General features: G+C 45.1%; 1 protein-coding gene across 7 annotated transcripts in view; it reads left to right on the top strand.

Moving 5' to 3' along the window:
- The first annotated feature begins 7,692 nt into the window (after positions 1 to 7,692).
- The window catches only part of URB1 (URB1 ribosome biogenesis homolog), a 65,247-nt gene continuing 55,969 nt past the window's right edge, over positions 7,693 to 16,970 (top strand). For 3 of the 7 annotated variants that reach the window (XR_002173795.3, XM_019922651.3, XM_073804441.1), the window contains exons 1-4: positions 7,693 to 7,938; positions 10,496 to 10,635; positions 11,356 to 11,507; positions 12,378 to 12,510. Coding sequence is in view for 6 of the 7 variants with exons in the window: in XM_019922651.3 (XP_019778210.1) it covers positions 7,797 to 7,938; positions 10,496 to 10,635; positions 11,356 to 11,507; positions 12,378 to 12,510 (567 nt within the window). In the remaining variant the exon portion in view is untranslated. The remainder of the gene's footprint in view (positions 7,939 to 10,495; positions 10,636 to 11,355; positions 11,508 to 12,377; positions 12,511 to 16,970) is intronic. The other 4 variants (XM_073804440.1, XM_073804439.1, XM_019922648.3 and 1 more) reach the window with 2 other exon arrangements.

The following is a 16,970-nucleotide window of genomic DNA, read 5'->3' as shown; positions in this document are numbered from 1 at the left end:
TGCTGTTAACTGAACTCCAGACTTTATTCGTATTTTACCAACTTTTCCCCTAGTGTCCTTCTCCTGTCCCAGGATGGAGTCCAGGGCATCACAGTGCATTTAGTTGCCATGTCTCCCCAGTCTCATCTGATCTTTGACAGTTTCCCAGTGTTTCCTTGTTTTTCATGATCTTGACAGTTTTAAAGGGTACAGGTGATGTATTTTTTAGACTCCCTCAATTTAGATTTGTCTGATGTCTTTCACATGATTGGGCTGGGGTTATGGGTTTGGGGAAGGATGCTATAGACGTGAAATGCCCTTCTCATCACATCATGTCAAGGGTACCTGATAGCAACAGCACTTACCACTGGTGATGTTAACCTTGATCACTTGGTTAAGGTAGTGTTTGTCATGTTTCTCCACTATAAAGTTACAGTTTTTCCTTTTCCATACTCTAATCTTTGGAAGTTGGTCACTAAGCCTACACTGGAGGAGGTGGGGAGAGAGAGTATGAACTAAGCTCCATCTCTTGGAGCAGGAAGTAACTACATATATTACTTGGATTACTTTTTTTTTTTTTGCGGTACGCGGGCCCCTCACCGCCGCGGCCCCTCCCGCCGCGGAGCACAGGCCCCGGACGCGCAGGCCCAGCGGCCACAGCTCACGGGCGCAGCCGCTCCGCGGCACGTGGGATCCCCCCGGACCGGGGCACGAACCCGCGTCCCCCGCATCGGCAGGCGGACTCCCAACCACTGCACCACCAAGGAAGCCCTGGATTACTTTTGTAAGAAGATTTGTAAGGAACCTTACCTTGTAAGAAAGGTCTTCTCCCCATTTATTTATTTATACAATCATTTAATAATCTGTATAGGCATGTACATTTATTTTATACCTGGGATTATAATCCAATAGTATGTTAATTATTTTGTCACTCAAATTGTCCCATTGGGAATTATTTCAAGTTGGTTCCTGTGTCCCTTTGACATATCCTCCATTTTGGGGGAAACATGTCTTACTTTCTGGTACTACAAGATGCTCAGGGCTTGTTTAATGTGTGCTCTGTCCCAGCCTTAGAATTTGCCATTTCTCCAAAGTGTCCTGGTTCCTTTTATTCGGTAATGGTATTAGAAATCAAGATGTGGGCACTGGTTGTGCTCATTGCTACTGGGGTGTCACTGCTTCTAGGTTCTGTCAGTGAAAAGAGCTAGGAAATATATGCATGTGTACAAACCCAGGTATAATACATATCTATACTTATTTCTGTATCAATCTATCTCTGTTTATATTAAGTTAAATATGAGATCATAGTGATATCTCCAACTCTTATCAGCCCCACAGGGTTCATTCTAGCCTTACCTTGTTGTTTAGTAACTGCCCTCTTCAACAGTGAGAAACCTGACCCCCGTCATTTTCCAACCATTTGCTTATTCGTTTAACTCCAGGATGCATAAAAGCAGTTTCAGAGTTGTTAACCTATACCTCCATGACACAGGTCTGTTTTTGAGTCTATATTCTGTTACGCCAGTCTCTTTGTCTATATTTTTTTACCACTACCATTCTAATTTGACTATTATAATTTTAAGATATGTCTTCATGCATGATAAGGAAGTATTTTGGACTCAGCTACTCATAGGCCTTTATTTTTCCACACAAATTTATCATGATTTTTTTGAGTTTCTTAATTTTGACTGGAATGGCAATAATTTGTTTTATAGCTTAATTTAGGAAGAATTAACTAACAAATGTACACTGTGAAGACATTCTTCCATGAACATTTTATTGTCTGTTTAGTCAGATCTTCTTTTACAATTTTCTCCTTAAAGATGTTGTGCAGTCATTTTAGTTTAATTCTGAAATAATTTACAGGTTTTTTTCCTTTGTGATGGTGTCTTGTTTCCTGCTACATTTTTAAATTAGTTATTGCTAGTGTAGCGGTAATGATACCAATTTTGGTAACTTGATCCTATATCTGACAACCTGGCTAAACTTTTATTTAGTTTGTATTTCTGTTGAATTTTATAAGTAGATGACAGTTTTGTCTGTTCTAATTCTTCCATATCTTGTTTCTTTGTCTTACCTTATTTCATTAACCAGGACCTCTAGTAACAGAGAGCAGCAGAGTGTGAATTCATCTGTGTCTTTCCTATTGTTCCCAGTCATAATTCAAATGCATCTAAAATCTTTCCATTATGTAAAATGGTGACTGTAGGTTTTAGGTACATATAATCTTTATTAAGTTAAAGAAGTTCCTTCTATTCCTAGTTTTATATGAATTTAAAAAATCATGACTAGGTATTTTTTCAAATGCGTTTTTCCATCTATTGAGATAATTTATTTTTCTCCTTTAATCCGTTAATGTGGTGTATTACATAGACATGACATCAAACCATCCTTGTATTTTGTGTCTTTTTTTTTTAAGTGCAGTGTTGGATTAGGTTAGTTAATATTTTCTTTACACACATCTATGTCCATAAGTGAAATAAGCCCATCATTTTCTTACTTTGTATTATCTATGGTTAGTTTTCTGTTTAAGGTTAGATTAGCCTCATAAAAGATGTTGGGAATCTTTCCTTCTTTTTTGTTTTATGAAGCAAACTGAATAAAGTAGGGATTATCTGTTTCTTAAAAGATTGCAAGAACTTACCCGAAAATCACCTGTACCTTGGGAAAGGTTTGTTATCATAACATTTTATTTAACAATTATTGGTCTATCCAAATTTTCTAGTGTTTTTTTGTGTCAGTTTTGGGATTCTTATCCTTTTCCAGAAGGGTAATTTGTTAACTTCTTGGAGTTTTGAAAGTTTTTGTGAATAGTTGTTTCTAAATACATTTAAATATTTACTATTAGAAACCTATGTTTGTATACTGTTTACCCCCTTTATTCCTGTGTCTTGTTGTTCTGCAGTTTTTCTTTTTCCTTCCTCATTTATCTTGCCACAGGTTTGTTTACTTAATCTAAAAAACAATCAGCTTTTGGTTTGTGAATATTCTTTATTGTTTTTCTCAATTTCTTTATAACTGGTTTCTCTCCTTATCTTTGCTACTTTTTTCTTCTTACTTCTTTGGGTTGATTCTATTGTACATTTCCAATTTCTTGATTTGAATATGTATTATCAGTTCATTTGTTTTCAACCTTTCTTGCTTTCTGATAAATGTACTTAAAGCTATAAATTTTCCTCTAAGACCTGTGTCCCACAGACTAAGCAATGTAAAGTGTTCATTTTATTGCATTCCAAGTCTTTCATAATTTCCCTAATGCTGCCCAAGGATTACTTAGAAGTTTTGTTTTTGTTTTTGTTTTCCCTCTCCCAGGCTTATGGGATTTTTTTTTTTAATTACATGACTTTTTTTTTTTTTTTTGGCTGTGTTGGGTTTTCACTGCTGCACACGGGCTTTCTCTAGTTGTGGCGAGCCCGGGGGTTACTCTTCGTTGCGGTGCGCGAGCGTCTCATTGCGGTGGCTTCTCTTGATGTGGAGCACAGGCTCTAGGTGCAAGGGCTTCAGTAGTTGTGGCACATGGGTTTAGTAGTTGTGGCTCGTGGGCTCTAGAGTGCAGGCTCAGTAGTTGTGGTGCATGGGCTTAGTTGCTCTGCAGCATGTGGGATCTTCCCAGACCAGGGCTTGAAACTGTGTCCCCCGCATTGGCAGGTGGATTCTTAACCACTGCGCCACCAGGGAAGCCCCTTATGGGATTTTTAAAAACCTATCCTCTTATTATCAAGTCAAATTTTATTGCCTGATGGTCAGAGAACGTGGTCTGTACGATGTTGATTTTTTTTTTTTTGAAATTTATTAGGGCCTCCTTTGTGGCCTAGGAGGTAGTCAATTTTTATGACTGTTCCCTGTTATTTAAGAAGAACATGTATTCTGTTTGTGTGTATAAAGTTCTCATACCAGGTATTAGTTTGAATACATTGTTATTTAAATGTTCTATATTTTCTCGTATTTCTGTCCAATGACTAAGATGTTAGACCAGTTTTCACAATAGCTTTGAAATTTATCGTTGATATTTTAGTCTCTTAATTGGGTATGGATTTTGCTACATTTCACTTTTCAAAGATTAGGACCATCAACTCAAGAACCTAGTATTTTTGAGCAGTCTGATCTGAAACCCTGGTCATCAACACAATACGTATTTATTGTGGCTATGACTCTTATGGGAATTGTCCTAGTAGGATGAGTGCGTACTTCCTGAATGGATTTGAAAGTATATTTTTAAACACGAGGGCATACCCCCCCCCCAACTATAAAATACGGGATAATGGCTGGAATTCACAGGCAGATTCACGCAGAATGTTCAGAAGCTCTTAGCCTCCTGGCCCATGACCTGCCTGTTCGTACCCCAGCTCCCGCCCCCATTCAATGTCACAGTGACTAAAATGCAACTACTAGAAATTCACTGGGGGAGTTGTGATCTCCAAATGCCCTCTTTTAAAGTGTAAAAATATTCATGGGTTGGCTGCAAGTTGATATTATTCTCCAACACCTTATGGTAAATTCACCAAATTTCTCTATCTTCTGATAGCTAGCTAAAAACAGCTTTCGTAAGGAAACAGGTTAAGGAGAAAGTGTGGGGAAGAAGGGGGACTTAGCATAGGGAGGGAGGCAGAAAAATGAATAATTCTGGAGGAAGCATTGTCCTGGGATATAAGTTCTGGGAAAGCTGCAACAACTGGGGCTTTGGGAAGATAGGGGCAGCAAGAAGGTGCTGTGTGTGCATGTGTGGGGAGGTGAGCAGAGAGTGGACTTGGGGAAATTTAAGAAGACAAGCATCATCTATGTCATGATTTTTATCGACTGGCCTCACACTTTGGCTAGTTCCATATTGGACAAGAGGGGAACATTTTCTGCTTTTCTTCAACTTTGTCTCAGAGGAGAAAAAAAATACAAATATGATGCTTCCGTTTTCTTCACTGCTTTACTCTCATTTCGGTAAGAAACTCACAACAACCTAGCCTGGATCATACAAATGTGATGTATCTATTGCTCAGATAATTCATTTGATAATTATTACATGGCCTTGTAGCATCTCATATCATCTTGGGTTCTTGGTTAAATTCTTTACTGTGATTGAACTTATCAGGTTACCACAATGATACTTATCATCCCAGTGATACTGTAAATCTCTTGAGGGTAAGTCTACCATGTAATACTTTTTGGAATCTATTATGGCTGGTTGTATAATGCAATGCACATAGCAAATATTGCTGTAGGTTTACTTATCTCTTCTAGCCTATGGACACTGTCTTTCACTGGAGTTCATAGTGACTGTTTTTGAAAGAATGCTTCATTCTTCCCACTGCTAAACAAGCAGATAATGGAACAGTTTTGATCACAGGTTAAGTGTCATATTAAAACATTCGTCACTAAAGAGACTAAACCTTGTATCAGAATAGAGAAAGGAATTCCATACCTCTCCTCTCTATAATGTGATTGCATTAACAAGCGTTTAACCAGATGAAATAATGCAGGGTAAACTCTCAGTTTGTGTACCGCAATATATCATTCTCACATCCTGAGAGTCCGTGATAAACATGCTTTAATATGAACTTGGTACAGTCTTTGATTGAGCTTCTCCTTTTATCCATTTCCAGAACTTGAACTTAACCTTGTAAGATTGAAATGGGAATAAATAAACACACTCACTTAACAGATGTGAATGAGAAATATGGCCAGTGGAGATGAACTGGTTGTCTATTAGAGGCTGGACTCTTCCCTTGGCTAATTCACCGCAGTCCAAGGACCAGTTCATAAGCTTGTAGATTTGAAGACCTGCATCCTGAGGCTTTTTGACAGCATACTTAGTCAACTTGCCTTTTAGGACAGATTGACATTAACCAAGCTCAAGACCCAGGTCTCTGTATTCATTTATATAGACACTTATTTTTTTTTTTTGACTGCGTTGGGTCTTCGTTGCTGCACGTGGGCTTTCTCTAGTTGCGGCAAGCGGGGGCCACTCTTCATTGTAGTGCACAGGCTTCTCATTGTGGTGGCTTCTCTGGTGGAGCATGGGCTCTAGGTGCACGGGTTCAGTAGTTGTGGTGCACAGGCTTAGTTGCTCCACGCCATGTGGGATCTTCCCGGGCTCAAACCCGTGTCCCCTGCATTGGCAGGCAGATTCTTAACCACTTTGCCACCGGGGAAGTCCCCTGTTTCTTGGTTTTTAAATTGGGGTTAGGACACATGGGGTGAGTGGTCCACTACTTATCAGCTGGGTAGTACTGCCAAGTTCTCCCACTCTCTCTGTCTTTGTTTGCCCAAGGCCACACAGGCAGAAACTGAATAGTTTTTGAGTGTTTCCTACCTCTCCCTGCTGTCTCTTTGGTCAGGTCCACCCTGGTTGAAAACAAACTTGGTGGTTGGCAATTAACCACAGAAGAGAACCCATGTGGACAATTAGTCAGAATTAAGTCTGTCTTTGCTAACAAGAGTATTGCCCTTTACAGCCTGAATTCTGGGCATATCCCTTTCTCTTAGTACCACTGCAAGAGCTCAGATATTTTCAGGCCACTCCTTCTGACCTGCCTACAAGGTAGACATTTCCACAGGCACAATAGTCTTGTCAGGTGAGGGACTCAGGGTCAACCCCATAGACTTTTTCTATAAGAGACTCTGAAACTCCAACAGGCCACAAAAAAACCACGTTCTCAGATGCTCACTACAGATCTGCTTACGGAACACAGGAGGGTACTTCCTGAAACTAAAGGACAAGCTGACAGACAATTCCTGCAATCACCAAATTACTCATCTAATGGATCATGATTTATTTGAACACATAACCAAGTATTGATGAAGTTGTATTAAAAAATGCACCAGCCTGTTTTTACTTATTTATTTATGCCTCCATTTTATTTCAGAACATTTAATGTGACTCTCAAGCCAATTAATAACATCTTACAAAAACACACAGTACTTTTTTTCCCATCAGAGCAGTTTTTCATGCATTGCATCATTTTCTCTGCTCAGGACAGCTGGCTTTGCTGTCTCCATTTTAATGATGGTGGCTTAGATGTCGAGGCTGCCGTGCTGTCCACGAAGGGTTTTCACAGACGTTACTTCATTTGATCCTTTCCTCCCACCCTGCACGGCCGGAAGGGTGCCCGTCCTCCCATTAGTTTGGGGGAAGTGGAGGTCAGTCTGGGGCGACATCCCACCAAACAAGCTGGTCTTGGTCCGAGATGTGAGATACGCTAGAGGTCAGGGTTAGGGGAATCCACACGACTTCGGACCGGGTGTCTGACCAAAGACCTCCCCGCAGAAGCCCGCCTGGCACTTAGCCAGGGGCATCCACCCTCCCGGCCAACCCGCAGGGCCTCGAATAGGCAAAGCATCGAATCCCGCTGCATGTCAATCAGGTTCAAGAGGCTTCATCAGAGCGCCCTCAGGTCAAGAACTGATCTGACTGTGCTGCTACCACGCGTCTGGGCTCGGACCCTCCGGGAGTGAAGGACCTGGGGGTTCTTCCTTCCAAGAACGCTCGAGAAGGCCGCCGATGGGCCTCTCCCCGCCGCGGCCGAGCGGGGGTGTCGTGGAGTGTCGGCTTGCCCCGGGCAGCCAGCAAGCCAGCTGGATCATTAGCACCAAGGAGGAACCCAGGACGCCGGGTTCCCGCACCTTCACTACCTGCTTCCCGTCGGACAGCCCTTCTCAGAGGTCCCGCCCCTTCCGCCGACCTCCCTCCGGAGGTCCTGCCTCTTCCGCCAGCCCCGCCCCTTTCAGCCCACGTGTTGGCCCGAGACACGCGTTGGTTGTCCGCGTGTGTCCTGTTGTCAGGACCCCGGGTGTGTGGATCCCGGTGCGCCCCCGCCTTCTCGGCCATGGGGCGCCCCAAGAGGAAGGCCCAGGGCGGCCAGGACGGCGCGGCTCCCCCAGCGGGCTCAGCCAAGCGGGCCCGCACCGAAGAGCTCACGGGCGTGCGCTTCAAGGCTCAGCTGAGGGACCCGCAGGGCGCTGGGCCGGGTGAGTGTGGGGCTCGGGGAAGAGAGTGCGAGCGTGCGAGGCTGCCTCCCGGCTTCGGTCTGGGTGGGGCCTCCGTGTGCAGACACAGCCACTCCTTTCTGCAGAGACCAGTCTCCCGATTTGCAGTCGGGAAACCGAGACCCGGGTGCTTTCGAGTCCAGGGCGCCGACTTGCTTGATTGTGACAGTTCCCTGCGACTGTATGCTTCCCTTTCCTGGACAGCATCCCTCAGCAAGCTCTAAAATTCTTTACTGCAACTGCTAGGAAAGTGAATAACTGTACTACTCATTCACACAGCAGATTATTTGTGGAGTCCTGCCGGTGAGTCATCTCGGGTCTGTTCAGTGAGCAGGTTTGCTACTACCATGGCTGTCAGCTCTGTTTTCCGTAGCTCTGATTCTCCAACGCTCACACTGACCCGATAACAGGTAATAAGCTATCACATGAAGCCACCACAGGACTTGTCAGTTGACCCGGATTAGACTAGTGACTGATATAAAGCAGACTCTATAATTTCATTTTTTGAAAAGTGTGACCACCCATCACAACTCCTTGTAATCCGTTAGAAAGTATTTAATTTACAAGGACAAAACACAATTGAATATGCTAGTATGTGGAACACTGGCACTGTGTCAAAATGAAACAGTGACAGTGTTTTTCTCAACTGAAAAATTATTAAGTTAATGGCCAGAATACCCTCAGTTTCCAGTTTGTCGTCCACAGATTTTTTTTTTTTTTTTTTTGCGGTACACGGACCTCTCGCTGTTGTGGCCTCTCCCGTTGCGGAGCACAGGCTCCGGACGCACAGGCTCAGCGGCCATGGCTCACGGGCCCAGCCGCTCCGCGGCATATGGGATCTTCCCGGACCGGGGCACGAACCCGTGTCCCCTGCATCGGCAGGTGGACTCTTCAACCACTGCACCACCACAGAAGCCCCACAGATTTTGTTTTTAAACGTTTGATACCTGCAACTGCTAGCCAGTCCTAGGAAGATGATACCTGCTGTAGCACAGAATTATACATTTCATACATTCATTTGTTCATTATTTACAAGGGGTTGTTATTTGGTAGGGTAGAGATAAAATGGTGAGTAAGAATCACGTGGGCCCTGCCACCGTGAAGCTTATGAACGATCAAGTGGAAAGGCAGATGTCAATCCGTAAAATCATGTACAGACTGTTCCAGCACAAGTCCTCTAAAGGACAGGGATAGGAGACTTTCTGGTGGAAGAAAGAGCATGTTTAATTATTTGAGGGATTGTAACCTTAGACACGTTCGTGGTTTTGCCCAGAGCTCTGTACTTTGGGGCACTGCATTTGAACTGGTTTCAGAAGGAAACCAGGGTTGACAGGTGCTGGCTGCAGATGAAGGAGTTGGGAGGTGTGGCAGGGCTGAAGGCAGTGGGTGAAAGTGTGAATCCCTTGTGTGAGGCTCTGTTGGATTTGTGTTTGAATCTGGTCTCGGATTTTCCCTCCCTTTTGATATGTTCTCGTAACTTTCTGTGGTAGGATCACCTCACTGGACCATCAGAGAAGTGGATTTGATCAATGTTAGAGGGTTTTGTTTTCATCCAGGTGTTAGGGAAGGTTTTCTTCCTGTTGTGTTTTGTTTTGTTTTTTCCAGCTTTATTGAGATATTATTAACATATAGCATATGTAAGTGTCAGGTGTACAATGTGGTGAGTTGATACACATCCTGCAAGTTGAAGGTATAGCGTGAAATCATTACCCAAATAAGGTTAGTCGACACTTCCATCCCCTCATATAATTACCACCTTTTTTGTGGTGATAGCATTTAAGATCTACTCTCTTAATAACTTTGAAGTAGATGATACGGTGTTGTTAACTATAGTCACAATGCTGTACATTAGATTCGTTGGACCTTATGCGTCTTACAGCTATAAGTTTATACCCTGTGACCAACATCTCCTCATTTTACCCATCCCCCAGTCCCTGGCAACCTCCATTCTACTCTCTATTTCTATGAGTTTGGCTTTTTTAGATTCTACATGTAAGTGAGAACATACAGCGTTCGTCTTTCCCTGTCTGACTTATTTCACTTAATGCCCTCAGGGTCCATACATGTTGTCTCAAAAGGCAGAGTCTCCTTCTTTTTTAAAGGCTGCATAATATTCCATTGTATATATTTCTGTATATAGGTATAGATATCCCACATTTTCTCTATCCATTATATAGTCCCTTCATGGTGGTGGGGGAGGGGTGGGTAGGAGGGGAGAGCAGGGTTAGATTGACAAAGGCCCAGAGGGTGCTCAGGAGTGGATGAGTATCAACATCGGGGAGGATGCCTGCATCAGGAAGCGTTCTGCTCTAAACCAGTGCCCTTGAAAGATGTTGCCTATGACTTAGTGGTGATGGAGGAAAGACCGTGTCCTAACTCTTGATCTCCCCGTCTCCCCCCTGCTCCTCTGTTCTCCATCTCAGTGAGCGGCACTTCCAGTCACCTGGATGTTCCTGCTGAAATCTCCCTCTGTTGCAGTAGCGGCTGAGATTGTTTCTAGACTGTCCTCGTTCACATTTGATCCTAACTCTCATTTCAGCCTTGGAAGCCTTTGTTTCTGCGGCCAAGAAGCTGCCACGAGAAGATGTGTATGATGTCGTGGAGGGGTACATAAAGATTTCTGTTGAGTGTGCAGAGATTTTCCAGCTCCTGAGTGGGGAGAAGCACGCTGAAAGTGAAGTATGCTATTTCTGACCTGGCCTGATGGAGAGAAGAAAAAGTTAATGCTACTGTTGTGTTAAGCTTGATGAAGAGAAATGTGATATAAATTTCCAAGACATTACCAGCTTTCTACAGAAAATGATGCTCTGTGCCTGTGCTGTAGGGATACATTCATTTTTGCATTATAACCTTTGAAAGCATTTTAGTGGAAAATAGTAACTTGTTAGTGGTGAATAATACCAGAAGGAAAGATCATAGATTCTTAATCTAGATCCACTTAGTCTCACCGTGGTTTGCTTTAACAAAAGGGAAATAGGTAAAGACTGTGTGTCACAGGTACAGACATATATTGAGCTGTTGTTTTCTGGTTCCAAAGAGGTTCAAAACTTGGGATATTTATGAACCTGTTGAAATCTCGGGATTATTGCTGTATGGCTGTAGACCTGAATATCCTCAAAGCAGGGAGGCTGAATCAGTAGCAGAAATTTCTCTTTTGATTTCATTTGGTTTAATTGTAAGCAAGCCTCTCTCTATTTAGCTAGACTATTGGAACAAGACTGATTCCAGAGCCTGGGGCCTGGCAGATCCCTGTGTTTGCCTTGGGATCTGGGTAGGCGTCATCCTGCAAGTTGAAGGTTTTAAACCTGCAGGTGGCTGTGGCTAAGACTAGAGGAAAACATATGTAGAAGAGGAAAAGAAAGGAGATGGTTCGTAAGCATTTCGGTTCTGTCTTTGCAGATGCTTTTAATATTTCAAGTTTTCGAGGCCATATTATTGCGGACAGCCAGTGACCTTTCCCATTTTCACGTGGTGGGGACCAACATCGTGAAAAAGCTAATGAATAACCACATGAAGCTCATCTGTGAGTCCCTGTATGCCTCGGGTTACAGGTGAGTTGCCCGCCTTTCCGTGGCAGGACTAGCCTTGGGCTTGGTCTGCCTTCCGCGCCCCACAAGTGCCCTTGACCTTTCCTCCACTCACAAACAGAGCGGAGCAGCTTCCGGGGCCATCAAGACTGTGGCTCTGCCCCTCCTTCTGTTGACCGGGCCCTCTCCTCCTGCCCTGCTGCTCTCCCTGCTGTCTTGGGAGACCTCCTTCAAGCTGCCTGTTCTTTTGTCCCGACAGCTCTTCCCCGAGGTCCTCACGGGCACCCTCCCTCTCCGCCTTCAGGGCTTTGCAGAGGTGTCGTCTCAGGGAGGCCCTCTGTGGCCGCCGCATCCACAGCTATACGTGTGCCGTAATCGACGTCTTGACTCGCTGTCTCCCTCCCCTAGAATTCTGGGTACCTGCAGGTGGAGGCCTTGCCCGTCCTGTAAAACGCCATCCTCCCAGCACCTAAACGGTGCCTAGCATGTAGTAGGTGCTCAGTAACCGTGAATTTGGGGTAACTGCAGGATGGGAAGGCAGCCAGGAGCTCGCATTTGGGGATGCCCACTGTGCAGAAGTGTTCGCCGTGCCCTGCAAAGGCAGGGGTGATGTGGGTCCAGATACATGACCGTTGACTGGACACAGACGCGGCCATCTTCTTCTGACCTTGCCTTTTGTGTTCTTAGATCCTACTCAAACTCAGATTTTTAGCTTCCTTTGAAGATTTCCTGAGGGTTTTTTTTAAAGAAAGAGTGTGTCTGCATGTCTCCTTCCTTCCGTTTTCTGGTTTGGGGGTAGCAGACCACACAGCCAAGTGTGCAGCTGCTTCTCGGAGGGTGGCTTTGTGTTTCTGCTGTCCTGACACTCCTGCTTTCCTTCTTGTCTCTGAACAGGATGGCTCGAGCCTGCCTGAACCTGATGGCCGCCATGGTGACCCAGGGTCCAGAGGCTGCCAGGGACGTCTGCAGCCATTTCGATTTGAATAAAAAGACCTTGTACACGCTGGTGACCAAGAGGGATTCAAAGGTGAGGAGTGCCAAGCGTCCTTTCCCTTTGAGGGGGCCAAAGTGTTTCACGTGTCCTCCTCTCTCTGGCCTTGGTCCTCGCGTGGATGGGGCGGGAGGCCTCCCTCCCGGCTGGCGGTGAGGGTCCGGTCGCCTGCAGAGCCCGAGTGACAGGGACGTCCGACACCAGCTTCTCTGGGGGCTCAGCATCGCAGTGCCTTCCTGGCCTGTGAGGGTGATGTAGCTTGTGAGCATCTTCACAGAGCAGTGGAAACGGTCTCCATGCGCCTCGTGGTGAGGCCCTGGTGGTGGCCTGGTCCTCCCATGCGGGTTCCATCCACTTTGTAGAAAAGCCTTGGGAGGCCAAGGCAGTGACCTCATCAAAGACGACGTTTATGGCTTTTTACTATGTTTCTTGCGTCTCCCAATTATAAGTCTTATAATGAGTAGGGGCTGGCTTGTGCCGGAGAGAATGCTTGGTTTTCAGGAGAGCTGTTAAAAAAAAAGTTCCCTGGTGGCTCCAGAAGTTTCACTGGGGTTTGGAAAGGTTCTTGAGGAAAAAGTACGCGTTTCAGGACTCGTAGGCTGGTGCAAGGGCATCCGCCCGACGTGTGCCAGCTGTAGGCTGCCGAAGCGCCTCTTCCGTCTGTGCGTCCACTCTCCCTGCTGGTGCCCCGGTGGCAGTGCCCCACAGCCGCTCGGGCTCCGTGCTGCACGCCCCCTTCCTGAGCACCAGGACCAGGCCACAGGGGCCCACCCCGGTCTGCCCAGGTGGAGGAGCCACGTTAGAATAAGTGACCTGCGGCCAGGCGTCACCTTGTTCTCCAGCGCTTCCCGGGGGTTAAGAGTTTCTGCGTTGCCAGGTAGTGGACTGAAGGTTAATCATGGTAACAACAGTGCTGAGGGTTTTCCTCGGTTATGAATAAGGTTTTCTCTGAGGAAAAAATTCCAGGTTTCATGGATACTACGATTAATGTGTCAAAAGTTCCATTTAATGAGTGATGGCTCCTGGCGTCCAAGTGCGTATCTAATAAAAGGAACGTGTGTGCTGTTTGCACGCTAGGGCAGATATCAAGGCTCTCTGGTCTTCCCTGGCAATCAGCCTGGCAGTAATTACCTGTCAGAATCCCTTCCCTTTCCCACCCCGTGTCTTGACCTCAGCCAGCCCAGCCATCTAAGTAAAGTACATGTCAGTGGACAGGCCAGTCGCCAGGACACAGTGTGGGAGAGCCCAAGCTGGGCTTCCCGGCCTGGATCCAGCTGCAGGACGGCACATGTGCTGCTTCATCTCAGGGCCTCGCAAGTTATTCTACATCTCTCTTGATCTGTGAAACGGGAGTTGTTGTTGAAATGAAAGCGTTTTTACTTCCTTTAATCATTTATATCAAGTATCTTTGATACTCTGTATATTGTAGGAAATGGTTTCTAGACATTAAAAAATTTTTCTAGTATGAGAAATATCAGGGACATTCAAAAATAGAGAACGGGACACAATGAATTCCCACGTACGTGTCATCCAGCTTCGGACCCTGTCACCCCTCCCACCTTTTGGGTTGTTTGGGGGCAGTCTATTACAGCACATCCCACATATATTTCGCCGTCAATATTTCAGTGTGTGTCTCTAACAGAAAGAACATTTTAGACAACAAAACCACGGTGCCATCATTGTACCTAACACCATTAATAATTTCTCAACATCATCTAGTGCCCAGGCTGGCCTCAGCTTCCCCCGACTATCTCAGAAACGTCTTTACACTTCGTGGTTCCAATCAGGGTCCAAACAAGAGCCGCACATTGTGTTGGTTGATATCCTTCTTAAATCTCTTCATTTCTTTGAGTTTTCTGCCTCTTCCCCACCTTTTTCTTTTTTTTTTTTAATGCCATTTAGTTATTGAAGAAGCTGGGAGATAAATTTTTTTGAGTGTTTTTAACATTTCGGAGGGACTTATTAAAGCTTCATGAAGAAAGAGGATTAGGAATATTTTTTCATCCAAAGAAAGCATTGTTAAAAGTCCTGTGCCAAGAACAGTTTTACCAAATATGTTTTGGTCTATTTTAGACAGTGTTTTGCAGAACAAGCCATAGAGTTCAGGATGTTTCCTTCCTGGGATAATCACCCTGTGAATTCACAGGGTAGGAATGAAGAGTAGGCGTGTGGCCTTCTTGCCTTTGATGGAGTTTGCTGGAGGTGGAAGGTGGAGGCTCCGGGGCAGTGAGGGGCTGTGGTCAGGTGGAGAGGCCTGGTGGTGGCTGCTGGAGAGGGGCAGGGGCTATGTCTCGGGGGTTTTGTTCTCCACAATGTCAGGAATCTGAAATTTGGGGTTCTCTGGGATATACGAGATGGATGCCAGCAGGTGAGAACTAACCTCTGTTTCAGTTCAGAATCCATCGCTGGAGGCCCCCCTGAGAGGATCTGGTCCAACTCTGCTGTGTTTGCGCAGGACAGAAAGACCTGCAAGGACAGGTTGGGGCCCACGTTCCAGGGCCCTGACTCCCAGTACTTCAGTGGAGGAAAAAAACCTTAAAACTTGTGGAACCTTTCCTACTCTCTGGGAAAGGATCAAACCTAATTTAATTTTATAAGGCAAGTTTTAGCATTTTGCCAGAATTCTTTTGAAATGTAAGGTGTACGTAGACCAGGATAACAAGTTAACTGTGCTTGAATTAGGTGACACGTTTGTTTGAACGGTGAGACGTCTGGATGGCTTGGGAGCAGTTGTTACTTTAAGCTTCCTGAGGACAGGGGCAGTATCTGAGTCACCTTTGCATCCTCTCAGCCTGAGTCATGGCATCTTGAGTGTAAATGGTGTTTTATTAACATCGAGTTGGTGAGTGAAGCCCTGGAGCGTGGCTGACAATCTGAGGAGTGCAGCTCACTTTCAAGACTTCAGCCATCATTGTACCCAAAGTCCATATTGTGAAGAGGCCCACAGGTTGGTCCCCAGAGCAGGAGGGTAGTTTGGGGCTCTTAGTGTATTTGGAATAAAGCAGCATTGATCTTGTAAGGTCTTGCTGACGTGTGTTCTGTGGCGTGGTTGGAGATAAACTCCATCAGTACGAGGAACGAGCAAGGCCTCCACCCGGATGTTACAGACCAGGGGTCGGGCGCTCGTTCTTTTCTCCAGAAGAAACATATCCAATAAAACAAGACAGAATTAATTAAATACATAGAGGCCTAAATGGTGCCAACTACGGTCCTTGCACCTTGAGAAAAAGTGGAACAAAAATGCCATGGGACCCCCGAGAAGAAGGAACTTCTCTGTAGGCAGATGTGAAGTTGGGCATGAAGCAGTGTGTTTGTACAGGTATTTCGTATCATTCCAGTTCCAGTACTTACTCACTTAGTAGTTATGTAACCTTAAATGAAGTTTTTAAAACCTCAGTTTTCCCATCTGTAAAATGGGTATTGTGGGCATCTGTACCTCAGATCGTTATAAGGAGTAAATGAGATAACAGATGTGTAGCGTCTGACATAGTATCTGGCACATAGTAAGTGCTCAGTGAACGTTATTGATATCATCACCATCATCATCACTATCATCACCATCATCACCACCATCACCATCATCACCATCATCATCATCATCATCACTACTGCCCCCACCTCTGCTGCCACTACTAAGTGGAATGGGACTCTTGGAAGGCGGAGACTCCTTAATTTTTTCAGGCATTCAGGGCAGTGATTCTCCGTGATGTTCACTTACTTCTTGTCATCAAATTAAAGTACCTTTGGAATAACTGAAATAGGGAAAAGTTTTCGGTGTAAGCAGTGGAGGATCTGAGCATATGTGCTAGTTCTGGTCCAGCTGACGAGACCTGCATGATCATATGCTGTGGGTTCTTTGGGTGTAAAAAAGGAATGTGAGACACAGGTTTGTCTTAAAGTTACTGGGAGGGAAAACTGATCAGGTGGCCCTAGTGGTTTCCCCTGAGGTGTTGTCTGTTGGTCATGGCCTTTGGGCCCTCACTGAGGATGCTCTCCTGGGTAGTGGCTGATGCCTGCAGGACAGTGCAGATTGCAGTCCTGGGAAGGCCATGGTGGGTTTGTAATGAGACAGCATCTGTAATTTATAATATAAATTTATAATATAAAAGCCAGACGTCACCTCATTGATGTCTCATCAGAATCAGCACTAGCCTTTCCATCATCTCTGGATTTTCAGAAACATAGATGTATTGGTTCATTACACGAGAGTAGGTCATACCCAGACAGGCTGAGAGTCTTCTGCTCTATACCAAAGTGATCCAGGAACTAAAAGTGTGTATATATTACAGTCGGGGAAGGGGAGACCTGTACTTCTGTATTTAGAGAGAGTTTGAAAGAGAAGGAGAAATAGAGGGGAGAGAGCAAAGAAAAAAACCCTTTGTTTACATAAAGAGATGACCAGTGGTTTTAGACTTAGACCCGCTAATGGCACAAGCCCGGGAGGCCTCTGTGATACTGGGACGGGCGGGGCGTGCCTGCTGCGTGTCCCTACTTCC

Source organism: Tursiops truncatus, chromosome 4 (genome assembly GCF_011762595.2).
Source record: "Tursiops truncatus isolate mTurTru1 chromosome 4, mTurTru1.mat.Y, whole genome shotgun sequence".
In the NCBI taxonomy this organism is placed as follows: Eukaryota; Metazoa; Chordata; class Mammalia; order Artiodactyla; family Delphinidae; genus Tursiops; species Tursiops truncatus.
Note: the sequence above shows the minus strand (reverse complement) of the source record. Positions and strands in the feature narration are given on the sequence as shown.